At 40.2% G+C, this 21,846-nt stretch overlaps 1 protein-coding gene across 4 annotated transcripts in view; it reads right to left on the minus strand.

The window, feature by feature from the left end:
- fam168a (family with sequence similarity 168 member A) overlaps nt 1–21,846 on the minus strand; it is a 32,117-nt gene that overhangs the window by 9,386 nt on the left and 885 nt on the right. For 2 of the 4 annotated variants that reach the window (XM_022195904.2, XM_051957527.1), the window contains exons 2-4: nt 4,713–4,820; nt 3,942–4,033; nt 2,537–2,617 (exon numbers count right to left, since the gene is read on the minus strand). In XM_022195904.2, coding sequence (XP_022051596.1) covers nt 2,537–2,617; nt 3,942–4,033; nt 4,713–4,774 — 235 coding nt within the window. In that variant the 5' untranslated portion in view covers nt 4,775–4,820. The remainder of the gene's footprint in view (nt 1–2,536; nt 2,618–3,941; nt 4,034–4,712; nt 4,821–21,846) is intronic. The other 2 variants (XM_022195905.2, XM_022195906.2) reach the window with 1 other exon arrangement.

Here is a 21,846-nt window from a genome sequence, read left to right on the forward strand (position 1 = left end):
GTTTCTAATCGGACCATAGCTGGCTTGTCTGGTGTTTTTTGTTTTTTTTTTTCCCTTGTTTGGGATACTAAATCCAAAACATTTTAATTTCTTCCTACATTATGCACTGTTGCGTGTGCAGAAAGAAATTTGCAGTCAAACAGCAACAGCTTCAATAATGAGGTTCAGGTTTCAGCTGGAACAAAGCGGGGCGAGCTTTGCCAAAGCATACCTGATATTTTGTTAGACTTCCAAAAGATAAAACCAAATGCTGGGAGGGGACGAGTGGAGGAGGCTTCAAAAGCGGCACACATGAAACCTCCAACCCCCTCCTGCCTTGGTGAGGTGCTCAAAATTCAAAAGAATAGGAAGCAATTAAAGTAGCCGTTTGTCCACCTGCTAAGGAAATGCAATTAATACTTTTCAAAGCCACATGAATATTTTCTAAAAGATTCGTCATTCATTTTGAAGTATTCACCGGTTTTCTAAAGGCTTTGAAGGATTTTATGCTAGTTTTTATTACTGATATAAAACATAACAGCCTTCCTCTCTGTAACATCTCAGAACTGTCTTTGAAGTCAATAATGCATGGCTTCAAAGTATCAATTAAGAAAAAACATCTTGTTGACGGTACAAAAATAATAACACTACTTTAGCATTGACCATTCTCTTATGTAGTTCTTTTTTCTCCTTCATATTGCTGAATCACATTTAATTATATGCTTTATTCAGTGTTTGCTAGTTTGATCGAAGGATATATATTATATTAAGCTGTTGTGTAAATTGTTCATTATTGAGTCAGACTCCTTTGGCTTTCTTCCTCCTCTCATTGTGTTGCTTTACAATTCATTTATTGTAGCACCAATGATCACAAGATTCAGCATTTCATATTTGCAGTGTACTGGACAGTAATAGTCACGCTTTCAAATAACATCATAAAATATCCATTTCAGAGCGGCTTTAGGAGTATTTATAGAGTAAAAATTACATAAAGAATGGTCAAAGATCATCATGGAGTGTTTATTCCAAGCTGTCCAATGATTCTGTATATCCTCAAATAGCCACATTCATGGACAATTTAGAAAGCATTTACCCAATCTGAACTACATACGTCTATACAGACAGCATATATGGAGAGCACTGAGACAACTGTACTCCCATCTGCTGTGGGGACCAGACCTGGACCCCAGCAGAGAACATATCTGCTGCTATATAGCCACTGGCAGCTGTTACTGGCTTGCTTCCCACTCACTCACCATTATTGCCCTTTAGGCTGATATCACCACTTAATCCATATTGCCTTGAAAGCACTAGAGCCTGTGCGGAGCTCTAAACAACGTTCTGACTGCATGAGCAATCGCAGCATTACTCCAATTTTATCAGCAGTGTTTGATTTAAAACAAAACTGTAATCACACAGGACTCAGACAATTATTAAATATGTAGGGAAACAATATTTGCTTTAGGTTAAGTGTGCATAATAAACACATGGATTCAACGTATGACCACGCAGCGATACGGAGCGGTAGCAGTAATGGATCCTCTTGACATGAAATTAAAATTTCATCACTGTGTAATTTATTCAACACATCAAGTGTGAGACCAGCCCCAACCTAAACACTGACTTTCATTTCACACCAACACATTACTCAACTGCTTTTCAAAGTGCAAACTGCATGATTATTCATCAGGAAGATTAACACATTTCTGAAAATTATTCAAGATAAATCGGTGGCACAGTTATAGGCTGTTAAGAGCTTGTTTGGGTTTTTCAAACACACTCAGCTTGCAGTTTTTAAGTATCATTTCAGCATAATGGCGGCATTCACAACCACCGAACGAGGAACAGTCATCAGCTTTGGCCTCAAATCCATAACGGAGATTTTCTTCCCAAAGAACCCAAAGTCTGAAACTTTTCCTCAGAGTTTATAAAGCATGTTGAGAAATTCCTCACTGGCATGTTTTCCTTGTGAATTTCTCTCTGTACCACTACCGTAACGGCAGGTTTGACCAGATGTTTGCATTAATGTTGCTCATGTATTGCGTTGCTTACTGCTCAGTGGGAGCCGCACAATAACACAGTAGCCGTTTGGCGCTGCACGCACATTTGACTTTATGTATTAAACATTCTTTATGTATAATCTATTCACATTTTTTTTATCATTGCATTTTATCTACTCACTAAAAGCAGACAGAATAAATCCATATATCTTGTAGCTCCATGTGATAATGATTTGTCTGTGGAATCTGCATATACATGTGTGATATCTTCAGTGCAACACTTCAAAGGATCCCATGCACACTATGCAGTCTTGGTGGTGTGATTATCTCTGTTTTTTTTTCTTAGAAAATGAGAAAACATCCCCCTAATTAACTCCGAAAATTAGCGTAAAGTGACAGCAATTTCTCCCAAGATATTACCTTGTTAAATACAAAGAAAGACATCAAATGATCCCGTTTGTGTGTGTGTGTGTGTGTGTGTGTGTGTGTGTGTGTGTGTGTGTGTGTGTGTGTGTGTGTGTGTGTGTGTGTGTGTGCGCGAGTGCTTTAGAGCTTACCTGGTGGATACCCAGGACTGCCTGTTTGATAAAGGTTGGGTGTATAGGTGGGAGCCGTGGCAGGATACCCTCCTGGATAGCCTGTGAGACGTCACAGATGAGACAGAAAATATGAGAAACGATCACTTAATGAGCAGCGAGGGCCTCAGACACACACACACACAACAAAGATCACCCCCCCTTCCCGTGTCCCAAACCCACCCACTAAAACTCAAACACACACATACACACAGGTAGGACAGTATTTGGTTTGAAGCAGGATGTGCACAGATGGCGCTCATTAAAAAAAATGTCTGCACCAATAACACAGTCGGCTGAATGCGTCTTACATACACCAATTTGGCAGACGAGACACACCTGCCAATATGGTGTGGGAGGAGATAAATTCAGAAACATTAGCGATGCATGCAGACACGTGCCCGCACACACACACACACACACACCGCATACTCTTGTGCATCACAAGTTACGTATCGAGCAAACAAAGCCAATTTGACCTGACAAAAACCTCAGGCTGATAAAAGCTGCGGGTTCGACAGAGCGAGACAAAGAAAGAGGAAAGGACGGAAAAAGCAGCAGAGTGAAGAATGTACGAGAGCGAAGTGCTGCTCACTTCTCACTGTTTGCTATTATTGGCAGACAGTCTCACAGATGATCTGTTCCGTAGCCTTGAGCCTTTGCTATATCTAGCTTTGGCTGCTGTAGGTTGTGCTACAGTCAGATGTAACAGGTCTAATATGTATCTGCGTCTACACTGCACATTGACGTATTCATTTGAGACAAGAAAAGATGTGCCTAACCTCTGTCAACACCTTGTCTTTATTATTTCCTGCCTTCCTCTGTTTAACTTTCTCTGTCTTATCTACACAACCTGGGTACCAAAACCTGAATTTTGTAGTCTCAACTCTAAGGTATTAAGTGTTTCTTATTGAACAAGCTACCTACGTAAACATTCTCCTGTATGGCAGAACTCTTACACTGATCGAGATAATAGAGGAAACAGAAAGGTTTCTCTCCTTTCTGAAACAGACTCTACTGTACTGATTACTGAAAATAATGGACGTGGCCTTGACTCTCCTCTGGTGCCTATAATATTTCCATAATGTTACTAACACAGTTTTCATGTTTTAATCTAAAACAGCACCATAAGAAGTATTAAACACCCACTTTGCCAGTAAAATGATGGTTAAGTCTGTTTGCAGAAAAAAAAACTGTTTTCTCTCCGACTTTAGTACAGTAACAGACACTTCCTGACAACTTTCATTCTGTTCCGTTGGTGCACCAAAGAGGCTGTTAGCATAACTGTCTCTACTGTCTTAAAACTCATAAGTGTCACAGCCATCCCTAAAGCGATGTTTGCGCTGGTGTAGAAGACGATTACTGTGAGTGTGCATATCGTTCTTACCTGTAAAGGCCATATTCTTGGGATTTCCATACGGGGTTCCAGGCTGAACAGGGCTGTAGACTGGATTCATAGCTGAAGATAACCTGTTCTTACTAAGAGAGAGAGAGAAAAGAAATAGAGTGTGGAAGAGGGTAGAGAGGGTTAGGAGAAGACAGAAGAAAAATGGAGGAGAAGAGAGACATAAGCCATGTAAATTGGAAAGAAAATTGTTACGATTATCAAGCACGCGCGCACACACTCATCGCACACATTAATCCCAAACTCAGATTCTTAAGGCGACATCCAGCTGAAGGATTTTGCCAGCATGCAACAAAAAAATCAAGCCCCGTGAATCCTCACCCTCAGGTAGGCTCAACATAAGCATGTACTTAAAAACACAGACTGTTGGAATAAAAAGAAGGCACAAGTACTGACAGGAAAGCACAAGTACGCATGGATCCATTGAAAAATAATAGTTTTGTTTCCTGTGTGGCATTAAATATCGTTAGCCAAATTTGCACATCTGCCTTGATTTCCACTACTGCACCATCAAAGGCACGGCGAGCTCCATCAGCTGGGTTTCTACAGCAGGACTGAGCACAGGAGTGGCCCATAATAACCTGTGGTGCTGGAAATGGTCGGGGTGAAGGTGACATCTTTGCTTCATGTCCCGTAAGGTGTCTTTCTCCAAAGCGCACCTCCTTTCCTTCAACTTACCTGGTCATTGAGAAATGTGGGCGTGTGAAACTGTGTATGTGTTTGTGCGAGTGTGTGTGCATGCGTGCCCCGTACCTCTTGTGCGTGTCTGGTTGATACATGAAACTGAATTTGTCTGTGGGATGCCCGCTCGCCATTCTTGCTGTATGCAAATGAGGAAGGAGTGGAAGTGGATATGCAAATCTGAAATTAAAACAGCGAGAGGTCATGATTACAATGAACACAGGAAAAAAAAAATAAAGAAAAAAATAAAGAAAAACACAGCAAAAAAAGCAAGCACCAGTGCAACAGCAAATGGTTAGTGATAGCAGCAGGGGAGGCAGTGATTTACTGTGTCTCAGTGAGTGTTTGGGATAACTACTGTGTCTTTAGTAGCCAATAAATACATGTAATAACTGTGCTGAATAGAACAGTGAGGATGAAAATCATTTAAACCTTTCGCTTGTGTCTGCTTTGTGCTTACACCATTGATTTTATGTGTCCAGTGCAAGCTGTTTCATCAATTTCTGTGCATGTGCAGCCTGTATGATTCGTCTAATCTACGTCCAAGTGCGAGTGAAGCATGAGTATGAATTCGTATATACATATGCGACGTGCTGTGCAGAACAACCAGTACAAGCAGCAAAGCAAACATCAATACAGCCGATGAAACAGCACAACACACCCAGTGAGCGGGCAAGTGACAGGGAGCAAAACGACGGGACAGAGAACAAAATATTGCACAAAAAGGCTGAGTTTTGCACCAAGCCATGAGTAAGCATGATCCGTCACACACATGAGCCGGAACCACGAGTGTCGCACAAACACAAAGCAGAACGGCTGAGGAACAAAAAAAAGAAGAAGAAGAGAGAGCAAAGGTGCGTGTGAGCTGTGTGATATTTGTATCTTTGGGTGATTTTTACTTGAGTTTCTCAGAGTAATGGGACCTGGTGTATGGGGGCAACCATGAGGCCGGTTCTGTAGGATTTTAAATTAAGCTCTGCTGTGTCAAATATTTTGTAGAAAGTCCTCCAAACACAACACGTCACCCACCCATTCACCATATGCAGATTGCTGAAATACATTTGACCAATCCTGCCATCTGCAGAAACATAAATTTGTAAGCTGGCTTGTTAAAAAAAAAAAAAAAAAAGAGCCAAATTTACAACTTTAATCTGAACCGATCCATCCTTAGCTTGTGCTTCACGGCCAGTTAACAAGTAACAAACACAAACCCTTTACACGATTATAGCTTCAGTGTCATGATTCCTGGGCATGCACTGTACCGTGGTGATGCCAAACGGCACCAAGTGACACTTCAAATTAGGCAAAGGAAGCATTTCAAAGCTCCGTCCAGGAGCGCTGACGCCAAAACGCCTAAAGACACTGACAAATGAATGCAAGCACAAACATGTGGGTGCAGTTGTTTCCTGAGCTGTTTTGTGTGTGAATTCCTTGAAACTCATGTCCCAAAACACGAACAAATCCTGGATGTGTGTTTGTGGGTGTGTAAAACAACCAGAGTGGTGATATGTCAGCACTGGTTCATTACTCAAATTTATGTCTCACAGCAAAAGAACATCTCAGGGGAATTGATTAACTGATTGCTGAACACATCTCAAAGTGCATTCCCCATTAATCTACTGCATCTTCTGTGCTTTAATTCCTTCCTCTAGCACTGCTCAGCCTCCCACCTTTCATTCCTCTCCGCAGCTCTTCTTTGTTCAATTTATCATCAGCTTTCTCCACTTCATTTAATCAGTGTCTACATGCAAACTAACATTTTGATTATAACACATTTTTAATGCAGAACTCTAATTATCGCAGCTGCCAAAGTAAAAAAAACACGATCCGCAATTTTCCCAAAATGTCCTCCTCACTCACAACTAATTTAGAAGTTGATTTGCACAAAACCTCAAACGCTACAACAGGAGACTACAGCAACACGAACACGAAGCTTTACTTAAGGACAGCTGTGCTTTGAGCTGGACCGTAAATTTAGCATGCTAAAAAAGGTGTACAACAACAATGTTAAAATGTTGAGAGTCAGCCAGTTAATCAATACAATATTTACCATGTTCAGTCCCAATTTTGTGTGCTAGCATGCTGAACGTTTGTTTACTAGCACTACACAAAGTAAAGACGATGCTGAAGGAAACTGAAGATTAGTTTTCCAAGTTCTTGGCCACAAACATAAAACGTCGACCATAAACAGTCTTAAGTGTGAAGTTATGGGACGATATTATTCCAATTATTCTTGTTTTCAGGGCAACTGATATCCTTCAAATCTACAAATGTCTTCCTAAAAGGAAAAAGCCATCAGGGTTTATCCCCAGAGTGCCATGGATGTCTTGCCTGGAAAATCCAGATTGACTTTATTTATGTATTAGTATAAATACAAATAAAGGCAGTCTGGCATTGTGATGACAGGAGACGATTTCAAAAAGGAGGGGCTAACGAATGCAGCTTGAACGAGAAAGAACCAATCAGCGTAACACGATGTGACGCACAAACAAATCGACCTTGAAGTCCATGTAGTCCAAACAACAACGGCATGCAGCCGAGAAAGCGTCGTGGTGAACGATTACTGCCATTTTTGTCACAAAAATCTGCGAATACATGGGGTACTCTCAAGTACAACACTTATTTTTGAAAAGGCTACGCAACAAAAGACTCCTTCCGAACAATTAGCGGTGTTAGGAATAACTTTGTTAATGTTTGTGTTTGGTTATGGGAGGTGTGCAGGTGTTTTATGGGTAATCCAGGTGCTGAAGATGACGCAGCATTAACTTCCGCCTCCCGTGCTATGATTGGTCGTACCAAACCTTCCTGGGAGGGTAACACGATTCAGTTCGCCCAATGCCAAACTGACTCTCCTGTATCTCCTAACATGGAGATAGGAGATTACATGGAGATTCAGTTTGGATTTTCCAAGCTAATGAATGTCTGTATAAAAACACCTTTTACTCCCACTTAGGTGAGGAAATGATATGAGCGATAACCACCCAAACAAGTGTTAAAATCTTCGTTTTGTTTTTGGCAGGCTGCTTATCAAACAAAATCATCAAATCAAAGTTATAATCAGCGCTTTAATCAAAACACTGCTTTAATCTGGTGAACTAAGTTGTAAATGCTTTGAGTGATGGAACAAAGCCTATTAACACATGGACAGGTGGCCAAACTAACCCTGGGGTCTTATCACACACACACACACACACACACACACACACACACACACACACACACACACACACACACACACACACACACACACACACACACACACACACACACACACACACACACACACAGCTGTGCACGAACAGCGTGGAGAGAGAGACGGGTGTGTTTTTAGCCCGCTTGTGCAGAAAAAGGTGATGAAAAGTGAATGGGGTGCGAACAAGAGGGGCACCAATGTCAACGTCTAATGAGGGTGTGTGTGAGAGAGAAACAGAGAACAGCAGAAGTGCATGTGATGAGTAGGAGTGTTCAACCTTAACTGCCTGTGTTTTCAGGGGGCGGTGAAACGGTGGTCTTTACTCCTAAAAAGTCCTTTTCTAACCACAGGACCTTATGTTCAACAGACTGCTATCCATGGTCGCAAAAGAGGATGTTCACCATTCAGAGACAGAGAGAGAGGTTGTAAATTCATCAGTAGAACAGAGCGTAAAAGGAGCAGAGGCGAGTCTACAGATCTCCTCGTGTTCTGGAAACATGTACAGTGCTTAAGGCAGCTTCATAGAGAAAAGAACAAAAAATGAAACCATGCTGCTGGCAGCCTGAAAATGTCAAAAACACATCCACACTGCAAACACACAAACACGAACCAACAGAAACTGCTGCTGGGCAGAGGGTTTGGGCTTTAGATGCTAATGATCGTTGTGTTTTTTTGCTACACGATTACTTCGTCTGAAAGAGCAACTAGATATTTCAGATAATACACTCATACTGGAGTCAGACAGCATCAGTTTCATCGTTGTGAATAATGATTTCCTTTTTTAGTTAATTCAGTTTTATATTGAATTGTTGATTCTTTTTCATCAATTCAATTAAAACAGTTCCCTTTGTTGTCTACAAAATGTTGAAAAAAAAAAAAACAGTGGATACTTTTACAACCATCCTAATTTCTCAGAATCCCTCCAAATACCATTTTTTTCTCCTCCAAATAAGAAGCAGAAGCAAAATCTAAAAGCAGAGAAACTGTCACTGGGCAATGCTTTGCAGTCTTGCAAGAAAACATTCCCAAGAGACACATTCAGTATTTGTTAATTACATTTCTGACCTGTCAATGACGCAATCCAATAAACTGACAGTTCATTACAGCTCTAGATTTATCAATTTGTCAATAAGTGTTTACAGTAACGAAAAATGTTAGTCAAGTGACAGGAGTTCAACATCATGGCATCAGACAATATAATTTTTAAATAATGACTTAAATTGATGAAACTATTATAATAATGATAAACTATTTGATCAAGAGATGGAAAAAAAATCATTTTTGCTGGGATGTTTTTCAAAATAACTGGCGTCCAAGAAACAAGCTTTCCAAGAGCTGGTATAGTACATGTGCATGAACAAGCATTAAATTTGCCAAACTGAAGCCCAGTCATTATAGTAGCACTATTGGCAGACAGCAGAAAGGATTGACTGTGAAGGAGCTGCAGGGCTGTAAATGTATGATGTAAATACTGCGTTACCAGCAGCCACAGAGGACTACCTGGTCACAGCAGTTGTTTGAATCTACTCATCTTAAATCAGCTACATTACACTTGATGCTTTTGCTATGCAGACACTGTGCTGCTGTCTGAAGCCCTTTGTGTAGAAATTGATTTATCTGCCTTTTCACTCTTCTCTCCTTGATACAAACACACCTGACTGTGAAGACAGCAGGGCTTGCTGCAGCGTAACATCTCTCCATCAATCAAAGGACTGCTGCTTACAAGAGACTACAGACTGTGTGGACGCTGACGAAACCGCACACGTGACATGAAGCATTTTCACTTACCTGCTGAAAGCTATTACACTTGTTTTGGTAGGCTGTGACAGCCAAACCAATGGCCACACTACCAGAGGATTGGCTCAGTTTGGAGCTACGTTTGTTTCTACCCGTCTGTGACACTGGAATGATGAGAAGCATTATCAGAAAAATTGAATTTGACAAAGGTTACACAACAATCCAAAGAAGCTGTATGACTGTATGATGTGTGCATTCTGATTTGACTTTCTGTAGGTGAATTATATCTGCAACTCTGTCTACATACTAAATTTAGGCAACATGCAGCATTTTTCTCACTTGTTAGGAAGCATGTTTCATTTTTAATTTTTGTTATCTTATCAATTATACACAAACAAAAGATAACATGAGCTACAGTTCATTTAAACACAATGAATATTGAGTAGGGCTGCAACTAATAATTATTTTCATTACCCTTAATGTATTTATTCATGTAGTTTCTCTATAAATGATCAATTCAATCGACAAACATTATTAGTTTCTGGGTACCGGAAAAAGAAAAGCAGTTCATTTATGGCTGAATAGCTAGAACTAGAGAAAGTAAAGCATTTCTGCTTTAAAAAAAAGGAAGAATGCATTAACAATTTTCCATCAATCAACAAAACAATTAAATGCTCAGGCTCTAGATACACTGCAGAACCGCCAATAGAGAAGACAGCCATAGTAATGACATTAAAGTGCACTGGGAATGCTTTCTCTGTGCGTCTCGCAAACAAACATACAGAGGAAGGATTCATTTAGTGCTGACATTATTAAGGAGGACTTCCTGCTCCCTGACTTAACCTGTCTTATTTTCCAGGACTTTGCTGAGCTTAAATTCTATTAGTGGGACTTCATTTAGGCTAAACTCACCATCTACAGCCTCGAGGCCTATGTATGCTTCTGACAGACCTGGTATCTCTGTGTGCCCATCTCTTAACAGCTTTTTCGGGGTCTTCTATCATTTAAGATCTCCAGAGTTTGTACCTGATTATTTAATTGTGTATGTGATAATAAATACGCACGCATGTCAAAACAATAATGTTGGTTCCACTCCATAAAGGGAGACTACTGCAGCCGAGGGGGACCAGAAGAGGCAATAATGAGGGAGGAGGAGGAGGGAAGGATTGTGAAAGAATAAACCTCTCTCTCTGTCTCACACACACACACAAAGAGCTACCATTCCTGGAGAACATGTACAATACAACACAACCCCCACGCTGACTCCATCCTCCCACATAATACCTCACCAAGCATCTACTCTTTAAGCAACAAATCAAAACCGGTGGGCGTTATCACACTTGAGCACGGGAGAGAATACATCCGAACAGCTTTTTTTTTTTTAATCCTCTAACAGGAATGCATTTCACTCGGGTCATATGAGTAGGAAATGGAGAAAGACAAATCTTAAGACAATAACTTGCTGAGTGTTACGTGGTGCGTCAGATTTTTACATTTTTTTCTTCATGACACATTTAGTATTAAAAATTAGGAGTTTTTTTCTCATACAGTATTTTGACACCTTCTTCTGTAGCATATCATTTTAGCTTTGCTTAATTGTGGTCTAAAGGTGAAATGATGATGAATGCCAAAAATTCACTGGTTCCAGCTTCTCAAATATTACGATTTTTCTTGGTTTAATAAGATAATTAATTGAACATCTACGGCTTTACGACTGTGGGTCTGACAAAGTAAGACTTACCACTGTAATCCAGGACAATGTTTTAGGTATTCTTGCTTTATCAGGCAGTTTTTAGATAAACTGAATGATAAATTCATCGAGAAAACAAATTGATAATGGAATTAGATGCCGAACGTGAAAAGGCCCTAAAAGTATTCCTTATACCATGGAATATTCATGACTAAATACACAGTAATCAAAGTTAAAATAATTATGCAAATATTTTAATCTGTGTGTAGTTTGATCAAATTGTCTCTGCATTCTGATTAAAAAAATCCTAAAACCTGGATTACAAAAATCACCGTTTTCCAACAGAGATAAACTTCAAACTGCTACAGAGCACAGACACACACAAAAACACAGAAATCTGTAATGTGAAATACCCTCAACTGTTAGTGGGGCAGAAAGTCTTGAGTTCATGGTGGATCTTCTGTCCCTCGTAGGTTTAAAACTGATTAAGAAAACAGCTTTTCAGGGCCTTTAGTATGGCAGAAATCCTAACTACTGCATGATATCTAACAAAACACAGGCTTAACGGTAGGGATGTCCCAAATGATGCATCGATACACCGTCTGAGCACGACACGTCATCAAAAGCGGAAGTGAGCGTGCAATGCAACAGAAATCACCGGCCGACTGGAGCGCGAAACACGGCCAGACGTCTGCGCTGCATCGTGCATATATTAATAATATGTGTGTTATTAAGCTCGATTTAGATTGTCGCCAGGTCGCCATTTGCGACTAAAAACCGATTTTGGCGACCAACAATGACAAAAAACACGCTGGTTAGGGGCCCAAATATTTTGATTTGAGCTACTGACCTCCAAATCCAAGTTTCAGGGATGGGAATTTTCCGCGGATCCGCGGCTTTCCGCCGATTTAATTTCAAATTTGAACACTTTATCGATGTTAACGTTGTTAACATCTTGCGGGAGTCCGCAAGACTCCGTCGGATCCAGAACCAGCCCAGAATGTGATGGTGGCATCTGGAGGACAGCACCAACTGAGCCTGAGCACCGCGAACGGAAAGCACCAAGCCACCTGAGCTGTCATTTTTAATTCGACGGGTCCACCGGCTGCTCTCCCCGGTCACAGACTGCTCAGACTCCCCGGCTGGCTAGCTGTCCCCCGCTAGCTGCTCGGTTAACACCTGCCGCTCCACGGCGCTCGTCTGCCCGGGACAAACCGCACCTGTTCCGGCTGTCAACCTCCCAGTCGCCCGCTAGAAGCTCCGGACAATGCGCTGCTCATTCGTGGATGACTTTTCACGGCCGTGGGGGTTTTAAGGCACACTTTGCCCAGCGACCAGTGATAGCTCGGCGGCTCCAGCTAACAAGTTGACGTGGAGGAGGAACTGGGTTTTTTTTTCTTCTCCTCCAAGGGCACATAAAATGCACTAAACATCTACATGTGACACACACAGATAAATTATTACACATTTAATGCACAAAGGACGTAAAAAGTAGGATAAATTTTTTTTGGCCACAAAAAGTTGATTTTGGCTCCTAAAAATGTCTAAATTAACGTATGTTGATGGCCCAAAAAACTGTCATTTGGGCCACCGGACCCCTCAGCCTTAAATCGAGCGCTGTATTATGTACGCACGATGCAGCGTGGACATCTGTGATCTATCGTAAACGCGGATGTCAGCGTTTACTATACAGCTGTATCTAAACGCGGACATCGGCGCTGCATCGTGCATACATAATATATGCACGATGCAGCGCCGATGTCCGTCTGTGTTTCGCGCTCCAGTCGGCCGGTGATTTCTGTTGCATTGCACGCTCACCTTCCGCTTTTGATGACGTGTCGTGCTCAGACGATGCATCGATGCATCATTTGGGACATCCCTACTTAACGGGGGGTCACGTTAATAGCACCTGCTATCACAATGAGAACTAATATCCATAATCAAGTCCAAGACCAAATCCATGGTATTGCAGTATTGAAAGGCAGTGTGATGGAATCCCTGATGAAATCCCTCCTGCCTTCCACACAATCAGACCTGCCCTGCAGCAACGAGCTCCAAACAGCTCCGGGCTATTTTAGATCTAGGACAGCACTATACACTTTGGGACAGCATCTCCCCTTTTCTCTGTGCCGGCTTCCTCTTCTTCTATTCTCTTTTCCAAAATCATCTCATCAGTCACACGCCTCATGGGTCTGCATTCCTGGATTATGTGACAATATTGTGCCATCCCACTGAAAATGGAAATGATTTTCATGTGCAAAGTGGCGATACTGCTAAATAAATACGATTCAACGTTATCCATTTCTGGAGATTTTCACTGACGCTGTGGTCCTCTGTTACTGTCACACATTTAGACGACCTTTGTCTTCTTAAATTGTGAAAATATCTCAGGTATTTTGAGGAGACAAGAAAATGCTACCTTTGTGGATTCTAACAAGAATATCCGACTATATAAAGAGCAATTTTCAGCACACAAAAGCATCCTTAATAACAAAACTATTTTGTAAATTTTGTGCTGTGATGCATCTTTGAATTAAACTGCATGATTTGATTATGGTGCAGTAAAGCTAACAGCATCACAGGGGTTAAAAGAAATAAAGAGGGTGGTGACAAAAAAAATCTCTATTTAAAGGTGTTCATTAGAAGCTTCTGCCTAACTTTCGTAAAGGAGCATCTAGTCATATGACTTTCAATGAGTTCTCACAGAAACCAGGGAATTACAGCATCGATAGCAGGGCTGAACAGCACTTGAAACGAGTCTAAAAGTCGACAGCCATGCTAATCACGTAGTGAGGCTGTAACACTCATTACGCAGCAGACAACGAAAGTGTTGGATGGATGACAAATGGAGAGTAAAGTCTGCCAGGAGGTATCTACAGATAATGCAACCATTCATTCTCCCCCAAAACAATCATGCAAGAAGCCTGGTGGAGCCCTGGCTAATAGCCCGTTAAAGCCCACCAGATAAATGTTTAAGGGGAACTGAAGGAATGGCATGTTTTCTCTAAAGCAGTTTGTGCACACAGTTAACTTCTGCCTTTGTACTCAACTACTGTAAAACAGAAACAAGATTATCTATGGAATATTTTACAGATTAACACACTGTAGTGCATATCTCGCAGCAGAAATGGCAAAGGCCCAACGACATGCATGAATCTCTTCTTCCCCATAGTTTGGTGCACCTGCAAACGGAATAACCCAATGCTGATTGCCTCCGTGACAGGTGACCTAGAAAAGCTACATAATTGCAAAAGACAGTCATGCTTGTATGTGGTATGAGTGGATCCTCCACTGTAATCAGTACAGATAATAACAAAGATATGGGTCGATCCTCAATGCAATACACATCACCAAATAATTATTCTATTAAAGTTCTCTGTTGTAATAAATTCGATGCACTTTCAGCTTTTTCAATGATAAAGTAAAACTTAGAAACTTTAATGTTTCACATGACTTTACTGCAGAATATTGAAATATTCAAAGCCAAATGAATAAAATAAACTAGAATTATCACCTCACCACCGTATGCCTTAACCAGCCAGTCAATTTGCAGTTGAAGTGTGTCTGTCCTGACTTGATGACCTTTTGGATATAAAACACCATTACTTCATCATTTTATACCTTCATGTGGAATTTAGTCAGAATTGTTTGTAAGAATTCTTCAGATATAGTCAAAAGCGTGTTTAAATGAGGTCACAGTGACCAACACATTCTAATCAGTTCATGCTTGAGTCCGAGTGAATGCTTGTGTCATCAAAAGATACAGCTTTCACAGGAACGGCATGGCAACCTGAAAAGATAAGTCCTTGAGCTACTGCCAGTGCAAAAGCGTAGAAAAGTGGAAATAAATTAAATAAAAGCAAGCATTTTGAGTAGGAATACATAATGTTCAGTTGACATTAGGTTTATAGGAATTTGACTTGAACAAAACAAAAATGGACCTTTACAAATAAAAACTGAATTTAATTAAACCCTTAGCTGCCATGTACAAACCAAAATAATTCAGATTATTTTGGTTTAGTGTACAAAGGTATAGCAGACCTAATCACCATTTTCTCCAAAGACGACATGCATATTTCCTTTTCTCGTTGAAAAGTGACTTTGCTGAATATTTCATTCATTCAGCTGCTGTATAGGGAAGTATTTACAGGTCAGCCTGGACAGTGGCGGTATAACGCGTAACCCGCTTTGATCAAAACTTCTTGGAGCAAATTGTGAGCTGCTAATTTGTTGGCTAACATTTGAGTATCATTGGATCTGAACCTGACAAAAACAGGAACAAATTTTTATAAGTCCACCGGTGTTCACCATCTTACTCAGCTTGGCTACCTGGTGGCAACTCTTGTGCACTACAACAAATCTCATTTACACAGCATCTGTGAGATTTTATTAAAGAATGCAGGGGGGGGCATGCTTTGACAACACTGACAATTACACCTTAGGGAATTGTAAATACTGTGATACGTCTTAATGCTGCAACATCGCCGAGTCCAAAGGCACGCATGAAGCTCATAGATGCTCCATATTCCTGACGGCTTGAAACCTATTAATCAAAATTTGCTTAACCTGTTCTCACACATGCACTGCAGCCCTGAACTATTCTAGACAGAGGAGGTGCATGTGACAATGTAAACGTCCGAATCAGTCAAACCAAACATGAAGCAGACCTTTTCCTGGCAGCTCCTGAGCACAAAGTCGAATGTGCGTGATGATGTGCGTCATCTACTGCCTCCTGCACGCTCTACCCAGGCACCACCCCTCGCCCACACAGAACGGAGTATTTTTTAGTAGTGAGAATGCATCTGACACATGCAATCTGGTGTTGCCTGCTACATATGTAAAGGGGCAACTCTGGACAATGGCCTAACTCTGCAAACATTCATGTTTGAAAGCTGCTTTACAAATATCAAGTCAGTCCAGTTATCTAGCAAGGAAGTAATGAAAAAAATAAACTAAAACAGTTCAGACTTGAACTGATTTTAGGCCACATTTGTAATAATTGGAAAGCACTTTGGTTCAACTGTTGTTTCAAATGTGCTGTATAAATAAAGGTGACTTGATTTAAATAAATACATTTTCTAAATTTAATAATAATTTTCTTTAACACAATAGCCAGTGTGAGTTCATTTTGGTCTTTACTTACCAGGTTATACTGTAATAGGCAGTGGTGAAAAATGTGAAACCCCATTCCAAATGTGACTGTGCTGGTGCCACTGGATAATTATATTCTAAATAATTTGACCCTCAGAGTTACGAGGACACACACACACACACAGCCAGAGCGCAGATGTAATTGCACACACATGCACACAGTACACAGTACACAAAACAGCTTTATGAGCTAGGACTTGACAGTTAAACCCAAGATAAACAATCAATACCTCCAGGCAATATTAACAGCAGACAGGCATTATTGCCTGCGGTGGAGGTGGGACTCAACAAATACAGGAGAAAAAAAGACCATTATATTGTAGTTAAAATAGCAACCAGTAATATTTTACCGTCTCTTTGGCCAAAATTGCTGTTATTAACGAGCAGGGGCTCTTTAATGTTCTAACCTCACAGGTCCTCTGAGCTACTCGCAGTCCACCGCACAGGTAGCTACATTCACTTAGTGCAGTATTGCACTCTTCTTTCTTTTCATGAGCAACCAGCAAACAGTGATTGTGACATGCAGGACTGTCTTTCTCTAAAACCGTATGTCCTTTCAGGTAGGACACAGACACAAAACTTTTCATGTGCTGTTCTTTACACCACGCTGTACTACAGTCCCAACAAAAATGGATTTTTAAATTGTACATTGCTGGATGTAACCAAACCGACTTCATGAGCCAATAACAAGTCTGCTGTTTGCAGTTTGTTTTAGAGGTCTACTCTCCAGTGGTGGCCAAAAACGAGCACATGCAGCTTAAACAAGAACTACATTTTTGCTGCGGTTTGACAATGTGTAGGAAAAGCTCAGGTCTTATGGGTAACATTAACTTTGGCTCTGCTCTATTTAAGTGTCCCAGTAAACCATGACAGTGAGCCAGCATGAACAAAACCAGGACCCTTAAATGAAACCAACTTTAAAAAAATATCCCACTATAAATATATAACGTTTACACCTGTCCTCCCCAAAAACCCCTATTCAGACAGCATCCCTGGCATAATCTAGCTTCTGGGTAGACAAGCAGACAGAGCAGGATTCAGGGTGGAAAGAATCAAAACAAATGTAATGTGCGGTAACTCTGCTGCAATCACAGCTTACGTGCACTGACAGGTGTCAAGGGGCAACTTGTTAAGTTAACTTCAGGCCAGTACAACGCTTAGTTTTTGTCACTTCACTCCACACAATTTATCTAATTTTCCCTGCTAGTAAAAGCTTCTCCATTACTGTTCTACACTGGATTATGGCACAACAATGCCCATTAACACCACACTAAAAACACTATTATAGGACGCCTGTTGTATTTTATGAACAAATGTCAGATGTTATCCTTTAGGTAAAATGATATAGACTGTGAAAAGTAAAGCGGCCTAATACAATACTCCAGCCTGTATTTAGTTTCGCTTCACTGATACAAACAGAGTGGACAAACACCTGTAATTATCGCGCAATACAATTCAACAGCATCACAAATTACAGGTCCCATAAGGACCATTAATTTGAACCAACACTTGTCTAAAAACACTTTCAACAAACACTCAACACTGTGACCTTCACAATTGTAGGATTTGTTGCACAGCTGCTGTTTTGGGCTGCATTAGTTTTAGCTGGATATACCAAATAAACTGGCAGCTCTATGTATATATTCATTTTATGCACTGCAACTGCACTACAGCATTAAAAAAAAACCTCAATTTATCATGACTGTAGGCATCACTAATGAAATGACAGCCTGCAGCACAGATCCATGTATATGTCCAAGTGTGCACAAGGACGCCGTTAAGATCCCCAAAATGACTGACAGCTGAATGCATTACAACTTTGGCTTCAGGGATCAGCTCAACCTTCTAACCTGATCCTTTATTCCTTGTGACATCGCTCACCTGCTGCTGCATACATGCATGGGTAAACACACACACACTCAGATAAAAGATCAATCGCCAGGCAGTGATGTATAAAAGGCAATGCTTGCTGAGGATTTCTTTGACTGCACGTTGAAAGCTCTACTTTACCAAACAATGAGCTCATCTTCGCACCCAAAGCAAACCGATGTGGTAGACTGACGCTACAAGCTGCAGGTCACCGTGGTAGCGCAGACTAAATAAGAGCATAATGTCACTTGAAGCTGAAAAGCACGTCTTATCGTTTCTCTAGAATTCCAAAAGGCTATTTATGTCTATATACTTGTGCAAGTTCCACCTGCAGAATTTTGGCAGTACACCAGCCGTTATCAGCTACCTGGGCAGACTCTGTGCCAATTTCATCAAACACGTACGATGTGTTAACTCACACTACATGTTTTAGCCAGCTCTACTGGAGAGCCAGAACCTGTAAGCTCTCTGTTCACACGGTACGGGTCAATGGTGTCAAATGTGAACTCACACTGAACATAAGCATGAAGCACCCAATCATTCTGTCTAGTAACAATTCAGGAAAGAGAGAGCATCTACTTTGTTGAATCCTAAATCTGAAATTACACTGCTGCCATCAATGGTTCATTTTACTTCAAGAAAATACAGCTCAGTCTTATTGAAAGTACGCAACAATGTGTGCCTTAATTGTCACAGTAAGAATTGTGGCCAATGGGACAGTTTTGGATTTTTTTTTTTTTTTTTTTTTTAACATTCCCCCCCTCCCCAATATGACAAAAATGGTAATGCATGCATTTATTTTGCCTGCTGGACTGGACACATACTGAACCATGACTCCAAAACTGAGGTACACTACCAAACTGTGAATTTTGTGTACCATTTCACCTCTAGTGAACATGAGCATTTACTGATCTAATTAAAATTACGAGAGGTGCAGCGTGACAAACACTAACAGCGTCACTTAATAACGGTGAGCAGGAAATGTCTCCCACAACAACACACTGGCCCTTCAGTGATGACTGCACTCCACAATACAGAGAGATATAACACCACATTAGTATAAAAAGGAGCTTTAACAATCATGTAAGTAGCGAGGTGTTACTCCAGTTTTGACTACAGGGGATGGTGGTTCCAAAGCAATGTAGGGTTTGCAGGTTATTTTAAACTCTCTATACAATACAAATAATTTCTATTTAAGTCCTTTAGCAGTGCTGCATTCCCAACAAAATTAAACAGAGCAAAAGAACAATTATTACTTAAAAAACATACTGTTGGATGCCTAATACTTTAAAGTTATGTTGATATTCACAGTTCTTGTGGATTTCACGAAGCTTTGACTTTTGCTTGTGGATTTCCAAAACAGCTAAAATCCTCTGTGAATTAACTGATGGCCAGAGAAATTAATCTGCAACGATTCTGATAATCCTGTAATAACCAAGTTCATTATCAAGCAAAAAAAAAGATATTTACTAGTCCTCACTATTTTAGTGTGTGGATTTGCTTCCTTGTTTAATATTATTGGACATTAACCATCGTTAACTTTAGACTATTGCTAGAAAACAGTGGAAGGTAATTTTAGTAAAATGCTCGGATGAGTTACTGACTAAATGTTCAATTGAAGAAAATGGATAAATCAAACATAATGGAAATGAATGCAGGCATCTATAACAATAACCTTTAAAAATGGTCACCTTGTTGTTAATTAAACCTCGCAAATGATCGCATCTGCTAGACTCGATATAAAAACACCGGAGATCAAATTCAGTAGCCGTGGGCTGGACATGACATACCAGAGGAAGGTGAATCTGGAAGCTGCTGCCTGTAAGCGTTTCATTTACTGACCTGTGATGAGCAAATCATTAAGCAGTCCAAACCACACGGGAATGAAGTGCTGAAAAGACAACAGTCTGTTATAGAACCACTGACTGCTGTAACATTAAGTGACTCCAGCTTTCAATAGTCTGACGGTTTTATGGCAGCACTGTACAGCCCACCATTCATACACATGAGTCTGCGCTCAACACATGCCAAAACCCACATGCCACCCACCCCCTTCTCCTGCATGGCAGACAGAGGTCACCTTAGACTGATGATTAAATTAAACTGGCAAATACATCAAGCACGTTGATAGATGTTTAGCTAATTTCAGTCACACTGATTTAAAAAAGCAAAAAGATAAACAACCAAAAAAACCACCTCTGGTTCATATTCCCTAAAAAAATTTATATAGATTTACATAAAATGCCACCAATATACTCTAATTTCTAAGTGGAGTTTTTGAGGAGGACCACTGTCCTTGTATCTAATATACTTTAATCTGGCAAATGCAATTCTCTGTGTAACCTCTTGATTTTACTAAAGTCTTAAATAGATTACACAAAGCCTTTAATAAAGACTGCTTTGTTTGTTTACTGGGTATTTTTTCCCCATCCAGATGAAAGGAAATATTTTTAATAAGGGCTATAATCACAAACAGTAAAAAGAAGTGGCTTAACTTAAACTAAAAGGCACATCACTGAATGTCTAATGGACATAGAGTAGAGTGCTTCTTCCAGTCTCTGCAGAATGATATTTGAACTGTACATAGTTTACTTACATTGTGTTGCTCTGCTGAGGGCCAAGAACAGTAGTATCTCAGAAATCCCTTTACACTGATAAGGCCTCTTGAATTAAATGGGATTAGTAGTCAGTGACTAAAGCAAATAATCCCTCCCAAAAAAGAGATGATGGCAAAGAGGATTCATTTCACTGATAAGACTAGTCATAGGAGAGAAGAACAAAAATACAACTTTAGCATTTAGTGTAATCTCTTTGGTGCTATTTGAGGCTACATCTAGTTCTATGAACGCCAGAAACTAGATCTAATGTTATGATGCTGCGTGTCCGCTAATGCAGAAATTACACATTAATAGGTCAGCAGATAATTAATCACAAAGAATTTGGACAATATATTTGTTTACCAATCAAAAATGCCCAACATTTGCTATTTTCAGCTTCTGAAATGTGAGGATTTGTCAGATTTTAGTTTCATTTCACAGTAAACTGAAAACCCTTCCATTAGGGACAACCAAAACATGTTTTATGAAAATGTTACCTTTAGTTCTGTGAACTGGAGTCCCCTATTTTCACTAAATGATCACAGTTTGTTAAATAAGAGACTCTTAGATTAATCTGTACATTATTTTTGATTAATCGATAATGGACAGTCGCAGTGTAAACCTCTGTGCACAGTAAATGAGGACAGCGTGTAACTGAACCTTTTCAGAAGCTGCATCTTTGTTTTGAACCGGAATTTAGTAACCACCTAAATCCAGTTCGCAAACATTTACATGTGGAGAAAAAAATAATTATCCTAACGATACCTTAACCCCTTCATCTAATACAGCACAGGCACAGAACAAAACTCTGTTAAGAAAAAAGTTCCACTCCAAGATACACTTGTTTTTCTCAGAACTGTGGTTGTAACCCTCAGGACACAGCCTAGTTTTCAGGCATTTGTATTTACCACCACATCAGTGGTTAATATGTAGTTATATCACTCAAAGTATGGCATGCACTGGCAGTGC

The sequence above is a fragment of the Acanthochromis polyacanthus genome, chromosome 13 (assembly GCF_021347895.1).
Source record: "Acanthochromis polyacanthus isolate Apoly-LR-REF ecotype Palm Island chromosome 13, KAUST_Apoly_ChrSc, whole genome shotgun sequence".
In the NCBI taxonomy this organism is placed as follows: domain Eukaryota; kingdom Metazoa; phylum Chordata; class Actinopteri; family Pomacentridae; genus Acanthochromis; species Acanthochromis polyacanthus.